Source organism: Salvia hispanica, chromosome 3 (assembly GCF_023119035.1).
Source record: "Salvia hispanica cultivar TCC Black 2014 chromosome 3, UniMelb_Shisp_WGS_1.0, whole genome shotgun sequence".
Lineage (NCBI taxonomy): Eukaryota > Viridiplantae > Streptophyta > Magnoliopsida > Lamiales > Lamiaceae > Salvia > Salvia hispanica.
The window spans coordinates 38,284,978-38,302,134 of NC_062967.1; the positions used below are offsets into that span (position 1 = coordinate 38,284,978).

A 17,157-nucleotide genomic window follows, 5' to 3' on the forward strand; every position below is an offset into this window, starting at 1 on the left:
TTTTAAACTAAATGGTGTGTAATTTGTACATATCTTTTATGTCTAATATCCCTTTAATTACCTTTTGTAGACTCCACCAAGTAATCATTCAACTGTTATTGGTAGCTTTATCTTTTGATGGAATCTTATGTTAAATGGCGTAAAAAATAGTTAAAATTATTGCAAATTAGTTTAGTTCTTAGCCAATGACTATATTCTTTAGGTACACCACCTATTTGTTTATTGATGTTTGTAGGTGAATGTCACTTATTTGGCCACACCAACTCCTAAATATAGTTAGATAAACTTTTAGTCACAATTTTGTAATCAGAATTTTTTATCATACTTTTTTCATCCATTAGACCATTACTAATAATCTTCCTTGTTTTGCCTCATCTATGAAAATTACTACTACTTCATTTCAATTTTTGATAACATGATCCAGTAGCCTTTTATCTTTATCTTGTATACTTTTTTTCTTTCTTTTATTATTTACGTTCAACTAACAATGCTTAAAAAATTCTTCAATATTCCTCTTACTCTACATTAAAATTCGTATCATAAACTTTTAATTCTATTATTAGTGAACGAAATGACTTAAATTATGGTTTGACAAACCACTTTCACATCAAATTACACAGAGTGGGCACATCATATATCTCCATATTTCTTGCTCAAGTGTAGCAATTAATTAATTAGGAGAAGATGATAAAAAAATCATGTGTTGAAGAGCGTAGAGATGTACCCTGGTGAAGAGGGCACTCAGCCAACACGTGCCAGCCTCCCATTGGCTGATCCCAACTGTAATGAAACAGCTACCCCCGTGAGAAAGATTAAATACTAACGGCAAGTGCTTTAGCCATCACTTTTTCTCTCTCGAAATATCCATAAGTCAATTGTGTGTACATTTTATTACACTCTTTTCCCATCAACCCTTTCATTTTTCTTTAATTTTAGTCACATGTTGACAGTAATAAGCTTTAAAAACTTTCATATATCAAGATACAGACACAAAGTAGAAACTAAAGTGGCTCATAATCAGTAGCCTTTTTCAGGTTTGTTTCTTCATCATTTCTCCTACATTTTACTTATAAATTTGGGATATGTACGATCATGTAACGTTTTTCTAGTGATCACTTTTGGTCGGAAAATGGGCAAGAAAGGCGGCGGCTGGTTTTCGTCGGTGAAGAAGGTTTTCAAGCAGTCCCCCACAAAAGAATCCCCACAGAAAAAGGTTAGTTTGTTACTCTGTAAAAGATAAAGTTCTTGGTGAGAAAAAGACAAAATTTTTGATGATCAATTAGTTTACTTTGATGAAATTTGTCTTAGCAACATCTTTATCCAAATTGAAAATATTTCCTCCACCTCATCCTCTTAATTACCACCAAATCCTCCATTTTAAGGACAATGCAAACAAGATAATCTTGATTTTAGTTTTAATGATATTATTGAAGATTTTTTGGTGTTTGAGATAAAAATTGGTGACCACTTTAAGATCTAGTAGTTATTTAGATATACGGTCCCAAATGAAGAGAAAGGTCAAAACAACCTCAATTCATATGTTACTTTCTCTCCAACCAAGCGACATCACCATCATAGCCCAAGTGATCATCATGTGCTCCACAACCTCACTATCTATGCTTTTCTTTTCTTGATTTATCTTTGATAAAGTTGTTGATCTTTGTTGCATTTATGTTGAGATGGAAATGAAAACAACAATCGACATTAAATTAATTAAATAATTTGGCCTAACGAAGGCAGTGATCATGGAAATTTGTTGGAGTTTCTTGATGATTTTGATAATCTTGGTTTAGAAGGAAAGTGTGGAGAAATGGCATTATGAAGCTCCGGAGGTGGTGTCACTCGAGCATTTCCCAGCCGCGAGCTCGCCCGATTTCACGAATGGGGAGAGCATAGAGTCGTCGTCTTCCCCTATGGCTATGGGAAAGGATCCGAACCGTGCTATGGCTGTGGCCGCGGCTACTGCAGCCGCAGCCGCCAAAGTCATTAGGCTGTCCGGGTACGGGCGCCAGTCTAAGGAGGAGAGGGCCGCGACACTCGTACAAGCCCACTACAGAGGATATCTGGTTAGTGAAGTGTGTGTTTGAATTGTAGGGGGCATGTGATATGATGCCGGTGACGAGATTTATTGGTGTCGATTTTTAGGCAAGGCGGGCCTTGCGCGCCCTCAAGGGGCTGGTGAGGCTCCAGGCGCTCGTTAGGGGTCACAACGTGCGGAAGCAGGCGCACATGACCATGCGGTGCATGCAGGCGCTTGTTCGCGTGCAGGCACGCGTACGCGCTCGTAGGCTCCAGCTTCAGAGCAAGCTGGAGGAGGAGAGGCGAAAGAAGATCAAGAGTCAAATGAACAAGTTTGAGAGTGAGCAATGGGATAGGACCATGAGTAGAATGAGAGATAGCCCTAGAAGAAAATTGCACTTTGAAGTCAAAAGAGAGAGAGCTGTAACCTACAATCAGGTTTGAAAAACTCCCTTCGTTCTATATTAAATGACTCATTTTATTTATACTCTTTCAATAAATAGTAACACTCATATTCAAATAAATTTTCATCCACATAAAATCGATACAGAAATTAAATAAAATATTTTATGGTGAACAAGTGAGTAATATGGATTTTAATATGCATTGTGATTAACGTCAGCAACAAATGGTGTCACGATGGGGTTGGAATTGGGCCGATGGATGGATGGATGACGACTCCATCGAAATGGGGCGAATCGAATCACAACGACCGGCCATGGACAACGTCCCAAGCTACATGGCCCCGACACAATCTGCTAAAGCAAAGGTACGGACTCAAGGCCCAACTAAACAACCCGGCCCGCTAGGGAATACGTGGAACTATTCTACTAAGAGAGTCGGTGGATACGACTCGTCGAGTTCGGGTGGAGGGACACCTTATCAGCCTCAGAGAAGCCCGAACCCTAAAGATGGTAAGTGCTTGTGCAGCCCGGAATCTAGCACTGAGGGCAAGTCTTTTTCATCGGGTTGGAGACATACTTCCGGCTCATATTATTTATATTAATATAACTACTGTTGATTTGTGACCAAGCCTGTATAACTTATGAGAAAACGTTCTTCATTAAATATTTTGTCATCGGTTAGAGCATATATGTACAAGAAAAATGTATAGTAGTAGTATTTGTTATGATTAATTTATTTTCTAGCTTAATGTATTACTATAACATATAGACTAATAAACACCAAATTAATACTATTGTGTTTTCAACTCTTTTTATATACTCTTATATTTTATTCTGTATTTCTTAATTTATTATAAGTAAATTATTACACTAGTACATTAGTAGTACTTTCTTTACTATTGTATCTAAACAAAATACATAAATTTTACACTCATGCACAAAAGATATTCACCACTTTAATAGAAAGATATAGTAACATGAATCTACTATACATATACTTTTGATTTTATATTTTCCCACCCAATTGGACTTTAATAAATCTTCTATACATTTGCTTTTTTCTAACACAGTTAAGACTTAAATAAAGCTACCAAAACAATCCATTTAAGATATTTTCCCGAGCAAGATGTTGCGTCGAATATTTGTCACTTGTTACTTTTAACTTTGCACTAACTACATTAAGCTTTTTTGATAATGCTGTCATGTCCAAAATTAGAGTGAGAATCAATATGTTCACTTACAATTAAATCTCATTATAATTCTGATTTAATTCAATCATCTTATTAATTGTGGCTGATGTCAAAATAAGACTTTTGGTCAGAGATTCTGGAAATGAAACTCCACAATCAGAGAAATTTGAAATATAAGAAGCAAAAAATAAATGAAAATTGAAAAACATAGATTTTTCATCCATTTCAGTTCTCTTTTAATCAAACAACAGTGAATGAATTTAGAAGAGCAAAAGGGGTACAAAAATATGTAAATCGAAATAAATTAGGTGTTCCTTCAGATAATTTCGAAAATTGATATCAATCACAAGATATTCAGTATTAGCATGGTTTATCATACATCACCAGGAACACCAAAGAAAGGGGATGAAAGAAATCCGGGAAAACAAAAAGGGAAGGAAAAAGAGGGATTGGAAAAGCTCAGATATATATTTGAGAAAGAATTATATTCCCTGACCTTACACAAAGAAGGTCTCATAATGAGCTGGGATTAATCAATCTTATCATCACCGCAAAACACCAAATCACCCTTCTCAAAAAAACAAAATCGTAATTATTCACAAATTCGTTCAATTTGATGATGCTATGAAATGCAGAATGTGATGTCGAGGTTTAAACAACTGCTCGAATTAGGGTTCCGAATTTGCAATGTTAAGAAATGGGCTTCCCATTTTCGGCCCGGCTCTTAAGCTATGTTTTTGGGCCCGATATTCACTTTGGGCCATCATCTAATATCAGTTCGCCAAGACAAAATTTATCCCTTCCGTTGGAGTCTTGGAGATAGTAAAAAAAATTACTTTGATTCTTTTTCGATTTTAAGCTCAGACTGAAATTTCAAATTTGTGTAGACAAGATCGATTACTTAATTGACTTCAACCATATAAACAAAGTAATGTTGGTGGAGACTGGAGTATTAATATCTAAGGTTCGAGTCTACTGTTATGCTATTTTTAAATTAAAATTCACTTGCCTATAAAGAAGAAAAAGGATGACCTTCATACGATTTTTTAAAATTTCTAATATTAATTTATCTATAAAAACGAAAAATTTTGCAAGTTAATATAAATAGATACGTGAATTGGGGTGAGTTATATTGCTAATATTTTAAATTGTTAACTCTGCTAACTCATCAACGCAGTGTATTAAAAATGTCATCACGATGACATTGAATGTCAACACATAATGTCAATACAATATATTGAAATGTAAAAAAATTATGTGTTGACATTTTAATATCACCGATTTAACATTTTAATACACTGCATTGATGAGTTAGCAAAATTAGCAACCAATGAGTTAACAAAATTAACAACTTAAGAAAGTTAGTAATTGATCACACCTCTACGTGAATTATTTACACATAACTATTAATACAATATCTTTGTCCATTAATAATAATGGTAATAGACAACATAAGTTCTAAAACAAATTTAATAAAATACTCATTATGATCATTATTAGTAAATGTTTCATTTGGATACATCGCTAGCTGAAATATGTACAATATGATAGAAGATGAGTAAAAAAAATGTAGTGAAATATAGTACTCCATGAGATATTAATACTGAACAATATGAATATATAAATTAATAAATGTTTACAACAGATGAAAATGAGTGAAATATTATTAGTACTATAAATTTAGATACATACGATAAACAGAAGACTAGGAGAGAGGGTGTCAAAAGGTGATGGGCTAAACTACTACTCCTAGTAAATTATTTGGCAATCAACACAAAGTCTAAAATAGGACAAAATGAAGTGAAAAAGATGTTGATGTGCCATTAATAGCGTCGACAGCATGTGAATGCCGACATTACTTGACACGTGTCTAACATTAAACCTGTACGACGTCGTTTCATCGCCTTCTCACCCCACAGCTATTTTTTCGCGGTTTTCATCAGATCCTAAGCTACTTTCCCTCAACATTTCCCTTCACATTCACTTCATCACTCTTCACACTTGCATATTCCTTGCTTCTTCACTCGGCTATTCTTTCTCACCTCCCATGGAGGCGATGCACATCACTCCCTCGAGATATCTCGCCGCAAAATTGGTTCACAACAGTGGCATCAACTGTTTTAGGCAGCTGGGATTTGCTTCATTTTCGTCCGGGAAGAGAAAAGATCGTTCCTTTTGTATCAGAGCGAGATCCAATAAGGAAGAGGGTGAGTTTGTGAGAAGGGGCAGCGGGAATGCCAAGAATCAGGAGACGAAGGAGGGAGTTTTGGTGGGAGATGAGAGTGATGAGATTGGCTCTGTTGTTGGCTTTCGCTTCATTCATAATTCTGGTAACCGTTCTTGTTTTTTCATTGCTGCGTTACACAGTTATACTTCGTGTGTTTGTTTTTTTTGAATTTTGCATAATTGTGTTAGATTTTGTAGAAGAGTATGTAGCTATCTGTATGGTTATGATTTGATATATTGTTCCTTATGTCCTCACTCTTACAAATGTCACTGTAGTTTTCTGTCTAATGTTGATGTAATGACTGTAATCTCTCTATCTGTGCTGCTGGGGTTGTGCATAATATAGTGTATTTGCATTAGTGAATTTAGTTATGATAGAGCAATGAGCTCATATAGTTGTTAAGATTAGAGGAAAAGTTGAGGGCTTTCTCAAGTTTTCGTTGATGGACTACAATTAGGTGCACATGGGCGAGAAAAGCTCCTGTTTAGTGGACCGAGAGCTCGTTTCCGGGATATTATGGTTCTGTTTTAATATAAAATGAGTCAAATGTTATGATTACAGTTTCATGTTTCTCAAAAACAGAAAAAAAGAGTGATTCCGTAGCTTGGATATATGTATCGTTCTGCTTTTGGCTTTCCAGTGGAAAAAAGATTACAGTTTATGTTGTAGTATTTGGATGCTTGCTGTTGATTCACCTTGATAAAGCATTGTTCCTGAGTGATTCCAAGAACTATGATATGTTGCGGTGATGTTTGATATATTCACTTACTGTGAACGATGATCAAGAAGATAATGGAACGATCTTACTCCATTTTGTCTCTTCTCTAGATAGTAGTATGAACTTATTTTGTCATTATGAAGATTGTGAGATATAGTGATTTTTGTTGCTGTTATATGAGTTATGGTTATTTGTTTTAGAAAATTTGTTGTGTTGGGGTATTTTGGATGAAACTTTTAGGTGAAATATTACAGTAGTTCAAGTACTATCTGACTATAATTATGTCTAATTTCAGTAAGCAGCGATGACAGAGTCTCGGAAACTCAAGAAGATGAAGCAGAGAATCTGTCTGAAGAAACCAAAAGTAGTGATACAACTTCCCCCCGCACAACCTACAATGTGGTTTTTGTAACTTCTGAAGCAGCCCCTTATTCGAAAACCGGAGGCTTGGGAGATGTCTGTGGCTCCTTACCAATAGCATTGGCTGCACGAGGTCACCGTGTAATGGTTGTATCACCAAGATATATGGATGGAGGTTTATCAGATCAAAAATTTGCCAATGCCGTTGATACTGAAAGGCCGACCAAGATCCATTGCTTTGGTGGTGTACAGGAGGTTGGATTATTCCATGAATACAGGGCTGGAGTTGATTGGGTAAGAAGATCCATCTACATTTATCGAGTCATATGTATAGATAACCGAGTAAAATGTCCTTTTTCCTTTAATTGTGGAATAGTAGAAAGTTACATCTACTTGTTTTGTTATATTTTTTCATATTTAGGTCTTTGTAGACCACCCCTCATACCACCGACCTGGAACTCCATATGGCGATGGTTTTGGTGCGTTTGGTGATAATCAGGTAAATGGTTGATCGTACAGAATCGACATATATATATATATATATTAATGATATAGATATGTACTCAAAGTAATTGATGAATCTTTGCAAGTTATTATGATCAGTCACTTTTTTGATAATTTATAACCTTTTTTGTGAACAGTTCCGGTTCACTTTACTTTGTCACGCAGCTTGTGAAGCTCCCTTAGTGCTGCCGCTGGGAGGTTACACATATGGAGATAAATGTCTATTTATAGCAAACGACTGGCATGCCGGCCTAGTTCCTGTGTACGTGACTTTACAATTTACATCCTCTCTTTTGTGAACGATTCCCGGTTCTTTATTAATGTCTTATATATATTTTAGGCCGTATATGTGTTCCTGCAATGATTTTTCTTTTACAATATGTTTAGCACCCATATAAACTCACAAACCATTAGATCAATGATGTAAATAGTGATTTCCGTTTGTTCAATGATTTTAGGCTCTTAGCCGCAAAATATCGTCCACACGGTGTATACAAGGATGCGCGGAGTATAATTGTGATACATAATCTAGCACATCAGGTGAGTTCTGTTTCATTTCAGTTTAGTAGGCTCTAATGCATTTTTACTTTCTAGTTCTTTTTCGCATACTGTAGAATTTGATTTGCTGAAGAACTGTGGTAATGTGTAAATGACTTTGATTATCATAGTGAAGTAGTAACGACACACAAACTATTCCGTTGTACAGGGTGTGGAACCAGCAGTCACGTATAAGAATTTCGGATTGCCTCCTGGGTGGTACAAGGCGTTGGAATGGGTGTTCCCAACTTGGGCGAGGACACATGCTCTCGACCCTGGTGAAGCAGTCAATGTTCTGAAATCTGCTATAGTCACTGCTGACAGAATAGTGACAGTAAGCCAGGTAATATTATGTTACAAATCACGTTATATCGATCTTATTAGGATCAGTAAGGACTCAGTAGGCTATCAGATTATCAATTTTCTTCGCTTACCAGATATCTTCATGGTTTTCAGCATTTGAATATGTGGCTATGTGAGTTGACCATAAACAAGTCCTCAACTTTCACTGCCTAATTGTCACATTTTCTTACTCTCTTTCGGTTTTCCATGTAGGGTTACGCCTGGGAAATAACCACCCCTGACGGTGGATATGGGTTACAAGAGCTATTAAGCAGTCGGAAATCAGTTTTGACAGGTATGTTGTGTCGACTGTCCGATTAAAGAACATGTAAATTTTGGCTAATCACTCCATATTTTTTCCCTCTTATCATGTTTCTAATAAAAGAAATGAGATTAAAAGACTAGTCCTCGTCAACGAATCATGTTGGTTCTGCTTACAAATAACATGCGACCGTGCAGGAATCACAAACGGAGTTGACACCGAAGAATGGAATCCATCTACTGATCCACATCTTCCTTCTCTCTACTCGATTGACAATCTCTCTGGAAAGGTTGCGAAACTCCAAATTTTTTTAATATAAGTCCAGCACGAGTTAGCTAGTACTGATCCTCTAAATTCTGCTACTGTTCATTCCAGGCTGAGTGTAAAGCTGCGCTGCAAGCAGAACTAGGTCTTCCAGTTCGACCCGATTGTCCTATGGTGAGATTGAGAACATAGTTCTCCTATGTTTTAGTTTACTTAGCCTCGCGTTTTCTCAAAGTTGACGTCTCTCCACAGATTGGGTTTATCGGGAGACTTGACTATCAGAAAGGCGTTGACATTCTTCTTTCAGCCGCCCCACATGTTATGTATGATGATGTCCAATTTGTAAGACTGCTCTTCGTCCGTGTTCAACTAATAACTTCCGCCTTTTTTGAAGATTTTAGTGAGAAGTATCTACTAATCGTCGTACATGTTTAACATTTCAGGTAATGCTCGGATCCGGAGAGAAGCAATACGAAGACTGGATGAGGCAACTAGAATCCACTTATAAGGACAAGTATCGGGGCTGGGTTGGGTTCAACGTCCCGATCTCGCATAGGATTACAGCAGGGTAATTTGATGATCGGTCTAACTAATTTCCCTATGTGAGTATTTATTTGCTGATATGAGTAGAGTTTTTTGCAGCTGTGACATACTCGTGATGCCTTCGAGATTCGAGCCGTGTGGGCTGAACCAGCTGTATGCAATGAGATACGCCACTGTTCCCGTTGTCCACAGCACTGGAGGGCTAAGAGTGAGATCACCTACCTTGATCTACAATCTTTTTTTCCAGTTTATGAATAAATTGTTTTAACATGTCATGTTTCAATTCACCAGGACACGGTCCAAAATTTCGACCCATATGCGAAGGAAGGTGCGGGTGAAGGTACTGGGTATGTGTCACTTCCTTCGACATTTTCCGACCAAGATTTTCTTGTTTACTTAACAAGACCCAAAATGGATTTGGGCCATTATAAATGTAACGATCCGAAACAGATTTTGAGCCACATCTTAAATGAGACGGAAGGATTATACTATATTCGTTTTAATGTTTGAATTTTCTTCACTTCTATGTTTGAAATGTCACAGATGGGCGTTTTCTCCTCTAACGAAAGACAGCTTACTGACGGTAAGTCTATCTCGTGATCATATATGATTCATCGTTCTGATATCGTACGATTTCTCATTTGTCGCTTTGTCTCCCAGGCGCTACAAAGAGCAGTTTTGACGTGCAGAGAGCACAAAACGTCGTGGGAGGGACTAATGAAGCGCGGGATGGAGAAGAACACATCGTGGGACAATGCTGCAGGTCAGTACGAGCAAGTCTTCGACTGGGCCTTCATTGATCCTCCTTACGCTGGCTGAGTTTGCACGAACACGAAAATGGTGCTCGCTCGTTCTTTCTAGTGTTTCGTCTTGATGTCGGGTTTGTGACACGTGTTAGTATTCGTGCTGGTGTTTTCGTGCAACTAATCCGCTCGATTAGTCAATGCCTGATGGTTTAGTTCTGGTTGTAGAAATGCAGATGGATTAGCAAAAGAAGATTGGCAATAAGATGAGAAGTAACAAAAGAGAACTACTACTATACTTCATAATTTCCGTTGATATTCATCAATATTTTGGTGGTTTCTGCTCTTCTACACAAATTTGAAAGTCATAGAACAAGTATAAGAACTAAATATTACTCCTATTATAAAATTTGTGTATTAAAACTTGTCTTTAATAAATGAGACTATTTTTGTAGATGAAACTATTTTTTGTGGTACTTATAGCTATCAATTTTGAGGGAAAAATCAGTAAAATATACGCTTCTATATTATCCTGGTTTTGACAGTCAAACTTTATTTATATTTCTTCATCGTAAATTTGTAGATAACCTATTTTTCAGGTCCTAGATTAAAAAATTGATTAACATTTGCAAACTCAATTATAAGGACGTCGTGATATCATACTACAAAATTCAAATTTTCTCAGACTTTTGCAATTTTATTTGCGAAATTAGAATAAATATTGATTATTATTAGGAAAAATAAATAAAGAAATAAATGTTGAATCTCTATGCAATTGGCCTCCAAAAGGGGGAGAGAATCGAGAGATTCTGGTTTTGGCCGGTGGAAAAGATCTCCTTTTTCCACTTTTCCGACGACTCAAGCCACCTCCCTCAACCCTAAATCCTCCCCCAATTTGAATTCACCCTCCTCAATTTCCCCCAATTTCGACCAGGACTTGGATCCGGATTCATTTTTCGCCACCGGCGAAACGAGAATTCCGACAAAAGGGAATTAGGGTTTTGATCTCGAATCCCCCCTTTTTCCGCAGCTATGAATTCGGATCCAAGTCTGATCCACTACTGCTGCATTGCGAAATCAACCACCATATTAGCCGAATTCAACTCCAAGGACGCCGAGCTCGGCGCGATCGCGGCGAAATGCCTCGAGAAAACGCCGCCGCTCCACGCCACCTTCAGCCACACCGTCCGATCGCAGACATTCGCCTTCATGATCGACGATCCGTTCGCCTATTTCCTGATCTCCGACGAGAAATTGAAGAAATCCGAGGGTTTGACGTTTCTGGGGAGCGTGAGGGATGCTTTCGTTAAGGATTTCAACGGTGTTAGCAAGCTGGAGAGGCTGAGTTCCCATTGCTTCCAGGGCGAATTCAGCCCTGTTTTCCGGCAGCTGATTGGCCCGGCGTTGTATCACATGGATGGAATTGAGTCCCCAAAAGGGCAGAGAATGGGGGAAAATGGGAGCTTTCAATACGGGTCGGGTCCAATTCGCGGAAGGAGCAGGCTCAGTGTGGAAAATGGGTCGAGCAAGATGAAGAAGAATGCATTGCTTGAGGAATTCAAGATGGATGGGAGAAGAAATGGGGAGAGAGAGGTTGATGACAGCAGTGGCAACGCCACCCCCCTTTGTCCGAGCCCCGGGTTCAGTTCGACCTCGCATAAGAACAGAGGGCTCTATTCTGGGGAACTGAATTGCCAGCAAAAGGCTAAGAAGGTTTGGAAGAAGCAAGTTTGGGTGATTCTTTCGCTCGATTTGATCGCTTGTGCAATCTTGTTTGTTGTATGGCTGTGGGTTTGCAGGGGCCTGAAATGCATGGAGAGCTGAAATAGCTTTGGTTTGATTACATTTGGGTGATTTCTTATACTTGGTGATATATAATATGTTGGTTGAGTTTCTTTGTTGAAATGAAAAGCATCCATTTCCTGTTATAATGCAGGACTGGTATCCCTTGTGTATTTGATGTGATTATTGTGCTTCAAACTTGTGTATACAAACTCGTTTTAATAGGATTCCCAGCCTGTTTATGGAGGTTTTTGATGATGGAGTGGATTGAACGCCTGGTAAGTTGCTGGGCTCTATTGCTTTGTCAGTGGTGGGGCGAATCTTGGCCTTGTGTTTGATCTGCTGCGTTGTTTTGCTCGGTTTGGTTGTGGCTGTCAGATGAAACACCAACTGAGTTGCAGGATCTGAATTGTATTTGTGCTTTTTGAGTCTTGTATAAATCGAGTTTTTCTTCTTGTTGGTTGTTGTCACGCAATATGTTTTTGGATCCCGTGTTCCTGTTTCTGGTTCGCGTTGATCTTGTTTCTGTATCGCATCACAACTTTCAAGTATAAACGCGACTGGTAATTTGTCATTGCTTGATCTTTTTGGATCCTCTGTTTCTCACCTGTGCCGTTTTGTTCAGCAATTGTAACTTATTTTGGAGAGGGAGTGTTTGAGCTTTTCAAGTTCATTGAATCGAGCTTTACAATCTTTACTGGGAACAAAATAAACCGAGTAGAAACTTGGGAACAGAATCGAGAAACGACAAAACAACGAAACGAAACGTCCAAAGTAAATCTAGATTTAAACTGGAATTGGAATGCAAAAGGGCATAGCTGTAACAGTTTATCACGACGTACAGAAAATTTTTACCAAATCGAGTTTAACCAGCTATATGTCACCGTCGGTCGAAGTTTCTCCTACTCTCTATACTCATAAGTTACAGCCACTATACAGCACAATAATACAGTAATAATAATTAAACAAAACTAAAACTTGGACAATAAATTGTACTCCAGAGATTGCACAGATGCAGGGCAATGGGCATTAAAATCAACCGCATGGAGTGAGCTTCTTATTGCCTGCTCCGCGAGGGTTGTCGTCCTTCCAGTCATCCCACGCCCTAGCCTTATCTTGGGCAGCATCATCATCCTCGTCATCATCATCCTCGCTTGGCCTCTGTAGCAGCTTGTTATCCGTGTGCCATGACGTGTTAGCTTCTTCAATGATCTTCTTGGTATCTTCTTGCCACTTATTCATAATCTCCATCTCCTTCAACCCAGCTTCCTCTATGCTCATGGTTGGTAATCTGGCAATTAAATAAATTTCAGAGACCTTCAAGCAATCACAGCAGATTTTTCATCCTTTTGCTTGTCAGTTCAGTTTTATGATTTACTAAAGTACCTGTAGTGAGGCTGGAAAACTTTAGCTGCGATTCTCTCCCTTTCACTTGTTGGGTTTTTGGCCACAAGGCTTGCAGGTCCAAATAGCATTGGCTGATGTTTGTGTTCATGAGCCTGTGAAACTGCCGCTCTACCCTCTATCACATCTTGAGCAAAAGTAGCACATGTGATTGGAGTTGCAGGTTTTGTAAATCGAGACCTTGTTGCTGCATCACGATGCCAGGCTTCTGCTCTTTCAGCACGTTCATCGAGAATGGACTGTGCAAGCTCATTATTCCCTTCCTGCGGAAGATGTAACCACAAAAGATAAGTTGCATTCAAATGTTGCATATGCTACACAACTCATAGTATACACTAAGCTGCATGTCACGTTTAAATATTTGGTGAAGTGATTGAGCTGACTAAATAGGCATAATTCAATAACCTATTGCATGGAACATGTGTATGTATATATGTCGCAACACACTATTCCAGCATTCCTGAGATCTAAATAATAACCACAATTTCTCAAATCTAAAGTAGCTCCACTTCACAAGTTGATACCTTTGACTGTCTTTCCCTAACAGCAAGGAGCATCTCTTCCTCTTGCTTCAACATTTCCAGTAGATCAAATGCCTGTGATATACAAATACCTGGTTATTAACACAGGTGTAAATGGGGAAATTTAAGTCCACACACAGAACTGGTGTATACTCAAGATGCTGGAATTCCAGACTAACCTTACAGAGTGCCAAGGAGATGGTGGTCAGCCATGCCTGAGGAGAATATCACTATATCAGGAAATTAGATAATTGAAACAGAATAAAGGTAAAAGCAGAGACCGGAAATACATCAATAATGCCTACAACCCTTGATATTTAGCATCCCTAACATTATTTAATTAGAACTTTGTACTTCACCAAAAATAATGCAGAACTCATGAGATAACTGACCTCCCTCTCCTCCTCCCCATCATCATCATCAAAATCCTCTTCCTCGGACACAACAGGAGTAGATAACGCAGATGCCCTAGTTGAACGCCCACGCCGTTCCTTCCGCTCCCTTATTTCAATCAATTTTGACTCAGCAGCTTTCTGACGTTTGAAACGTGCAATCTGAGTGCCAAATACAGTTAGATACACCACACTACTGCTAGAGACATTTCCAAAAGGCATTTTGTTAAAACAAGAAAACAGTAGTAGAAAATAAAAAAAATACTCCAGCTATAAAATAATGAATCATAGACAGTAAAGGGCAACATAGATAATATCTAAACCTACCTTTTGGGCTCTCCTATCAGCAAATGTTTTACCAGTAGCTTGCGCAAGTGATTCTAGTTCTTCTTTTGGTACAAGTTCCATTGCCTCACAAAAAGAGAAAAATTCCTGATAGCAATGGAAAGCCAAATCCAACATCATTACAACATGAATAACTTCACCAAGCCTATAATTAGACAGAACAAAAACCAGAAACACAGCACATAAAAGATCATTTGTTGTAATCCCACAAGAAATGAGTACCTTCAGCTTGGCCTGTGAAACATTTAGAATTTCAATCCTATCTTCCTCAGAAATTTTCTCAGTTAGCTCACCAAGATAATATGGAACCTGTATGAAAAAAATCACCAATTAGTACTATATTTTCCTCGACAAACCTAACCCAACAGAACAAAGATTCAAGCATTCTATAGCGGAGCAAACTATAGAGCAAACATAAAGTAATGATTTTTATAAATTTAGCTTTCTAAATATCTACTGAAAACTGCTTTACAACAATTGCAATCAGTCTTTCGAGGTGAAACAAATTAAACAAGAGATTACCATTACAGAAATAGACTATACTACCGCATACAATCCATGCTTTCAGGTAGTTACCAACCATAATATGATTCTGACATTTTGGGCATCAATTAACAATACAATTAGCAAAATCACTAATCAAATACCACTTACGAGAATATATTTGAGGTTTGCGGTACTGATATCATCTTTCGTCTCATTAAGCGAAAACAACCCTAATTTCCCAATCATTTCCTCGCATTTCCTCAACAATTCGCAGCCTTTCTTCACCGTATCCTAATCACAGGATTTGACACAATAAGCTCATCTAGCTCGAGATCCAAAGATGTGAATTAATCATACAGAAACACCAATTCCACGGAAACCTGATCGACGGAAGAATCGGAGGCGGCTTGGTGGATTTTCCGAGCCTGCTCGAAAATACGGGGAAGAGACAATTCGTCCATGTTTAATTCCCCCATACCTGCACAATTTGAAAACCCTAGAAATTGAAATTGAGCTAAATCAAAAAATCTAGAAGGCGCTTACGGAAATGGTTGTTCAGAGCAACTGAAATAGTAATCCTTCACCACCGGCGTATGTTAGCATCTAGCGACGAGGTAATTCTAGAAACTATAAGTTGAGTATGATTTTAATTCTTTTTGTAAATGCCCACTAAGCCAGGCCCAATAGTATTTCTATTTTCTCAAATGTTTAGCTACACATTTATTCTAGTGACGACTCGAATTTACGTTTTACCGGACTGAGCTGCAATTCATCGTTCTAATAATTATACTTTTACCTAACATGTGAATGTAACGCACAAAACACACACAAAAGCAGACCTGAATTTTCCCTCGTGTAGCCGCCTCTTTGCAACGCAGCTCACGGGCGTCTCGTATCGATGGAACGGGTTTGTAACACCGTGTTGCTGATGCCCTGCTTGTCCATAAAGCAGGCCCAATTGTGTTTCTGCTTAGACCATTTATTCTGATCAAAAGACCCATTTCCCTTGGCCCATTTGAGGCCCATTTTAAACTTTTTATTTTTGAGGGGATCTATTTTAAATGGCTTTGAATGGTATATTTGAATGGCTTTGATGCATGTGAACATAAACAAATTATAGGATAAGAAAGCCTTTGAGAATCTTTAATTAAGGACTCTCTTAAGCTAAATTTATTACCTTTCGGATAAATGTGAACCGAGACTCCTATTCGCGGACGGACTAAAATGAAAAACAGGACTCCTATTTATAAGTACGGAGGGAGTAATTTTTAAAATGGCATATGAACACATTGAACTACACTTTATTGTAATTTTTAAAATGGCATATGAACACATTGAACTACACTTTATTTTATGCATGGGTTTTGCTGTAAAAGCAATGTAATGGTGGGATCCCAACTTTGTCAGCCAAACCCAGATTCCAAGGGCAGATCTTGCATTAAATTAATAATTATTTCCCTTAAGTTTACTGATTCCAAATTATTAAATATTCAATGGGCCAATAATATTCTAGATTTGTATAATCAAAAGGGGACACTTCAAAAGGCTGTAATCAAAAGTTTCACAATCACATAACACACTTTATTTCTTTAAAAGAATAATGCTTTGAAATCTTGGTTCGAAAATAAATTTTAGTATGTCGCATTTGGTCCAATGATATCGACTTGAGAGTTGCCTCCACAAATAACAACTCTGACCATTAATAAAATGTATATAAAAAATCAATTAATATGTATATTCATAGTATATTTCACTAAATACAACATGAAACAGTTTCATGGGTGACCTACTATTGGGCTTGGTCTTCTCTCTCTCATCATCATAATGATATTGGATATGATCAACATATCTTGATTTTGGTCTTCATCAAAATTAAATGCACCTAACAAATCTCAACATCGATGGGGCAGAGCTCAACCCCTCTAAATGTCTAGGGCACATGGTCAGTTATGTGATTGTGGTACCAAAAATTGACCTCCAAATTTTTTAACATTTTTTTTACTAGTAATGTATAATGAATCATGAAACTCATTTTATTAGTCGTTTGAGATGGATGAAAATGAGGACGAATGCTTGAATGACTATTTTAGCACGATGGTGACGTAAGTTATTTT

General features: G+C 37.8%; 4 protein-coding genes and 2 non-coding genes across 10 annotated transcripts; 3 read left to right on the forward strand and 3 right to left on the reverse strand.

The window, feature by feature from the left end:
- The first annotated feature begins 870 nt into the window (after positions 1-870).
- LOC125212934 (protein IQ-DOMAIN 21-like) lies at positions 871-3,236 on the forward strand. 3 transcript variants are annotated; one of them, XM_048113243.1, is made up of 5 exons: positions 871-1,034; positions 1,110-1,213; positions 1,794-2,066; positions 2,146-2,457; positions 2,642-3,236. In XM_048113243.1, exons 2-5 carry the CDS (start codon positions 1,130-1,132, stop codon positions 3,023-3,025), a joined length of 1,053 nt encoding a protein of 350 aa, XP_047969200.1. In that variant the 5' UTR covers positions 871-1,034; positions 1,110-1,129; the 3' UTR covers positions 3,026-3,236. The 3 variants fall into 3 exon arrangements, with proteins under 3 accessions (XP_047969200.1, XP_047969202.1, XP_047969201.1); XM_048113245.1 differs by having other exon boundaries at positions 1,797-2,066; XM_048113244.1 differs by lacking the exon at positions 871-1,034 and having other exon boundaries at positions 1,041-1,213.
- Positions 3,237-3,922: 686 nt separating this feature from the next.
- On the reverse strand, positions 3,923-4,004 carry LOC125217245. Its single transcript, XR_007175662.1, has one exon. It is a non-coding gene; the product is annotated as a small nucleolar RNA snoR53Y (small nucleolar RNA).
- A 60-nt stretch (positions 4,005-4,064) lies between these two features.
- On the reverse strand, positions 4,065-4,166 carry LOC125217238. The gene has a single exon (XR_007175655.1). It is a non-coding gene; the product is annotated as a small nucleolar RNA snoR69Y (small nucleolar RNA).
- Positions 4,167-5,561: 1,395 nt separating this feature from the next.
- LOC125216332 (soluble starch synthase 1, chloroplastic/amyloplastic-like) lies at positions 5,562-10,452 on the forward strand. Its single transcript, XM_048118024.1, has 15 exons — positions 5,562-5,943; positions 6,854-7,212; positions 7,340-7,417; positions 7,560-7,684; positions 7,881-7,962; positions 8,129-8,302; positions 8,515-8,596; positions 8,761-8,852; positions 8,939-9,001; positions 9,080-9,169; positions 9,271-9,395; positions 9,470-9,578; positions 9,662-9,717; positions 9,914-9,953; positions 10,031-10,452. Exons 1-15 carry the CDS (start codon positions 5,661-5,663, stop codon positions 10,187-10,189), a joined length of 1,917 nt encoding a protein of 638 aa, XP_047973981.1. The 5' UTR covers positions 5,562-5,660; the 3' UTR covers positions 10,190-10,452.
- A 418-nt stretch (positions 10,453-10,870) lies between these two features.
- On the forward strand, positions 10,871-12,469 carry LOC125216603 (phytolongin Phyl2.2-like). The gene has a single exon (XM_048118354.1). The coding sequence runs from the start codon at positions 11,146-11,148 to the stop codon at positions 11,935-11,937; it is 792 nt and encodes a 263-aa protein (XP_047974311.1). The 5' UTR covers positions 10,871-11,145; the 3' UTR covers positions 11,938-12,469.
- A 241-nt stretch (positions 12,470-12,710) lies between these two features.
- LOC125217022 (PP2A regulatory subunit TAP46-like) lies at positions 12,711-15,704 on the reverse strand. 3 transcript variants are annotated; one of them, XM_048118841.1, is made up of 10 exons: positions 15,587-15,704; positions 15,424-15,521; positions 15,212-15,334; positions 14,780-14,866; positions 14,540-14,644; positions 14,213-14,374; positions 14,000-14,035; positions 13,824-13,895; positions 13,282-13,562; positions 12,711-13,186 (listed from the first exon to the last, which is right to left on the reverse strand). In XM_048118841.1, the coding sequence occupies exons 2-10, from the start codon at positions 15,517-15,519 to the stop codon at positions 12,931-12,933; spliced, it is 1,218 nt and encodes a 405-aa protein (XP_047974798.1). In that variant the 5' UTR covers positions 15,520-15,521; positions 15,587-15,704; the 3' UTR covers positions 12,711-12,930. The 3 variants fall into 3 exon arrangements, with proteins under 3 accessions (XP_047974798.1, XP_047974799.1, XP_047974797.1); XM_048118842.1 differs by having other exon boundaries at positions 15,424-15,539; positions 15,587-15,697; XM_048118840.1 differs by lacking the exon at positions 15,587-15,704 and having other exon boundaries at positions 15,424-15,579.
- Positions 15,705-17,157: the final 1,453 nt, after the last annotated feature.

Coding starts and splice junctions, on each gene's coding strand:
- LOC125212934 (XM_048113243.1), top strand. CDS start 1,130: ATGGGCAAGAAAGGCGGCGGCTGGTTTTCGTCGGTGAAGAAGGTTTTC. Junction 2,067..2,145: donor CCCACTACAGAGGATATCTG/GTTAGTGAAGTG, acceptor GTCGATTTTTAG/GCAAGGCGGGCCTTGCGCGC. Junction 2,458..2,641: donor GAGCTGTAACCTACAATCAG/GTTTGAAAAACT, acceptor GATTAACGTCAG/CAACAAATGGTGTCACGATG.
- LOC125216332 (XM_048118024.1), top strand. CDS start 5,661: ATGGAGGCGATGCACATCACTCCCTCGAGATATCTCGCCGCAAAATTG. Junction 5,944..6,853: donor TCGCTTCATTCATAATTCTG/GTAACCGTTCTT, acceptor GTCTAATTTCAG/TAAGCAGCGATGACAGAGTC. Junction 7,685..7,880: donor CATGCCGGCCTAGTTCCTGT/GTACGTGACTTT, acceptor CAATGATTTTAG/GCTCTTAGCCGCAAAATATC.
- LOC125216603 (XM_048118354.1), top strand. CDS start 11,146: ATGAATTCGGATCCAAGTCTGATCCACTACTGCTGCATTGCGAAATCA.
- LOC125217022 (XM_048118841.1), bottom strand. CDS start 15,519: ATGGGGGAATTAAACATGGACGAATTGTCTCTTCCCCGTATTTTCGAG. Junction 13,563..13,823: donor TTAGGGAAAGACAGTCAAAG/GTATCAACTTGT, acceptor CATCTTCCGCAG/GAAGGGAATAATGAGCTTGC. Junction 13,187..13,281: donor GTTTTCCAGCCTCACTACAG/GTACTTTAGTAA, acceptor TTTAATTGCCAG/ATTACCAACCATGAGCATAG.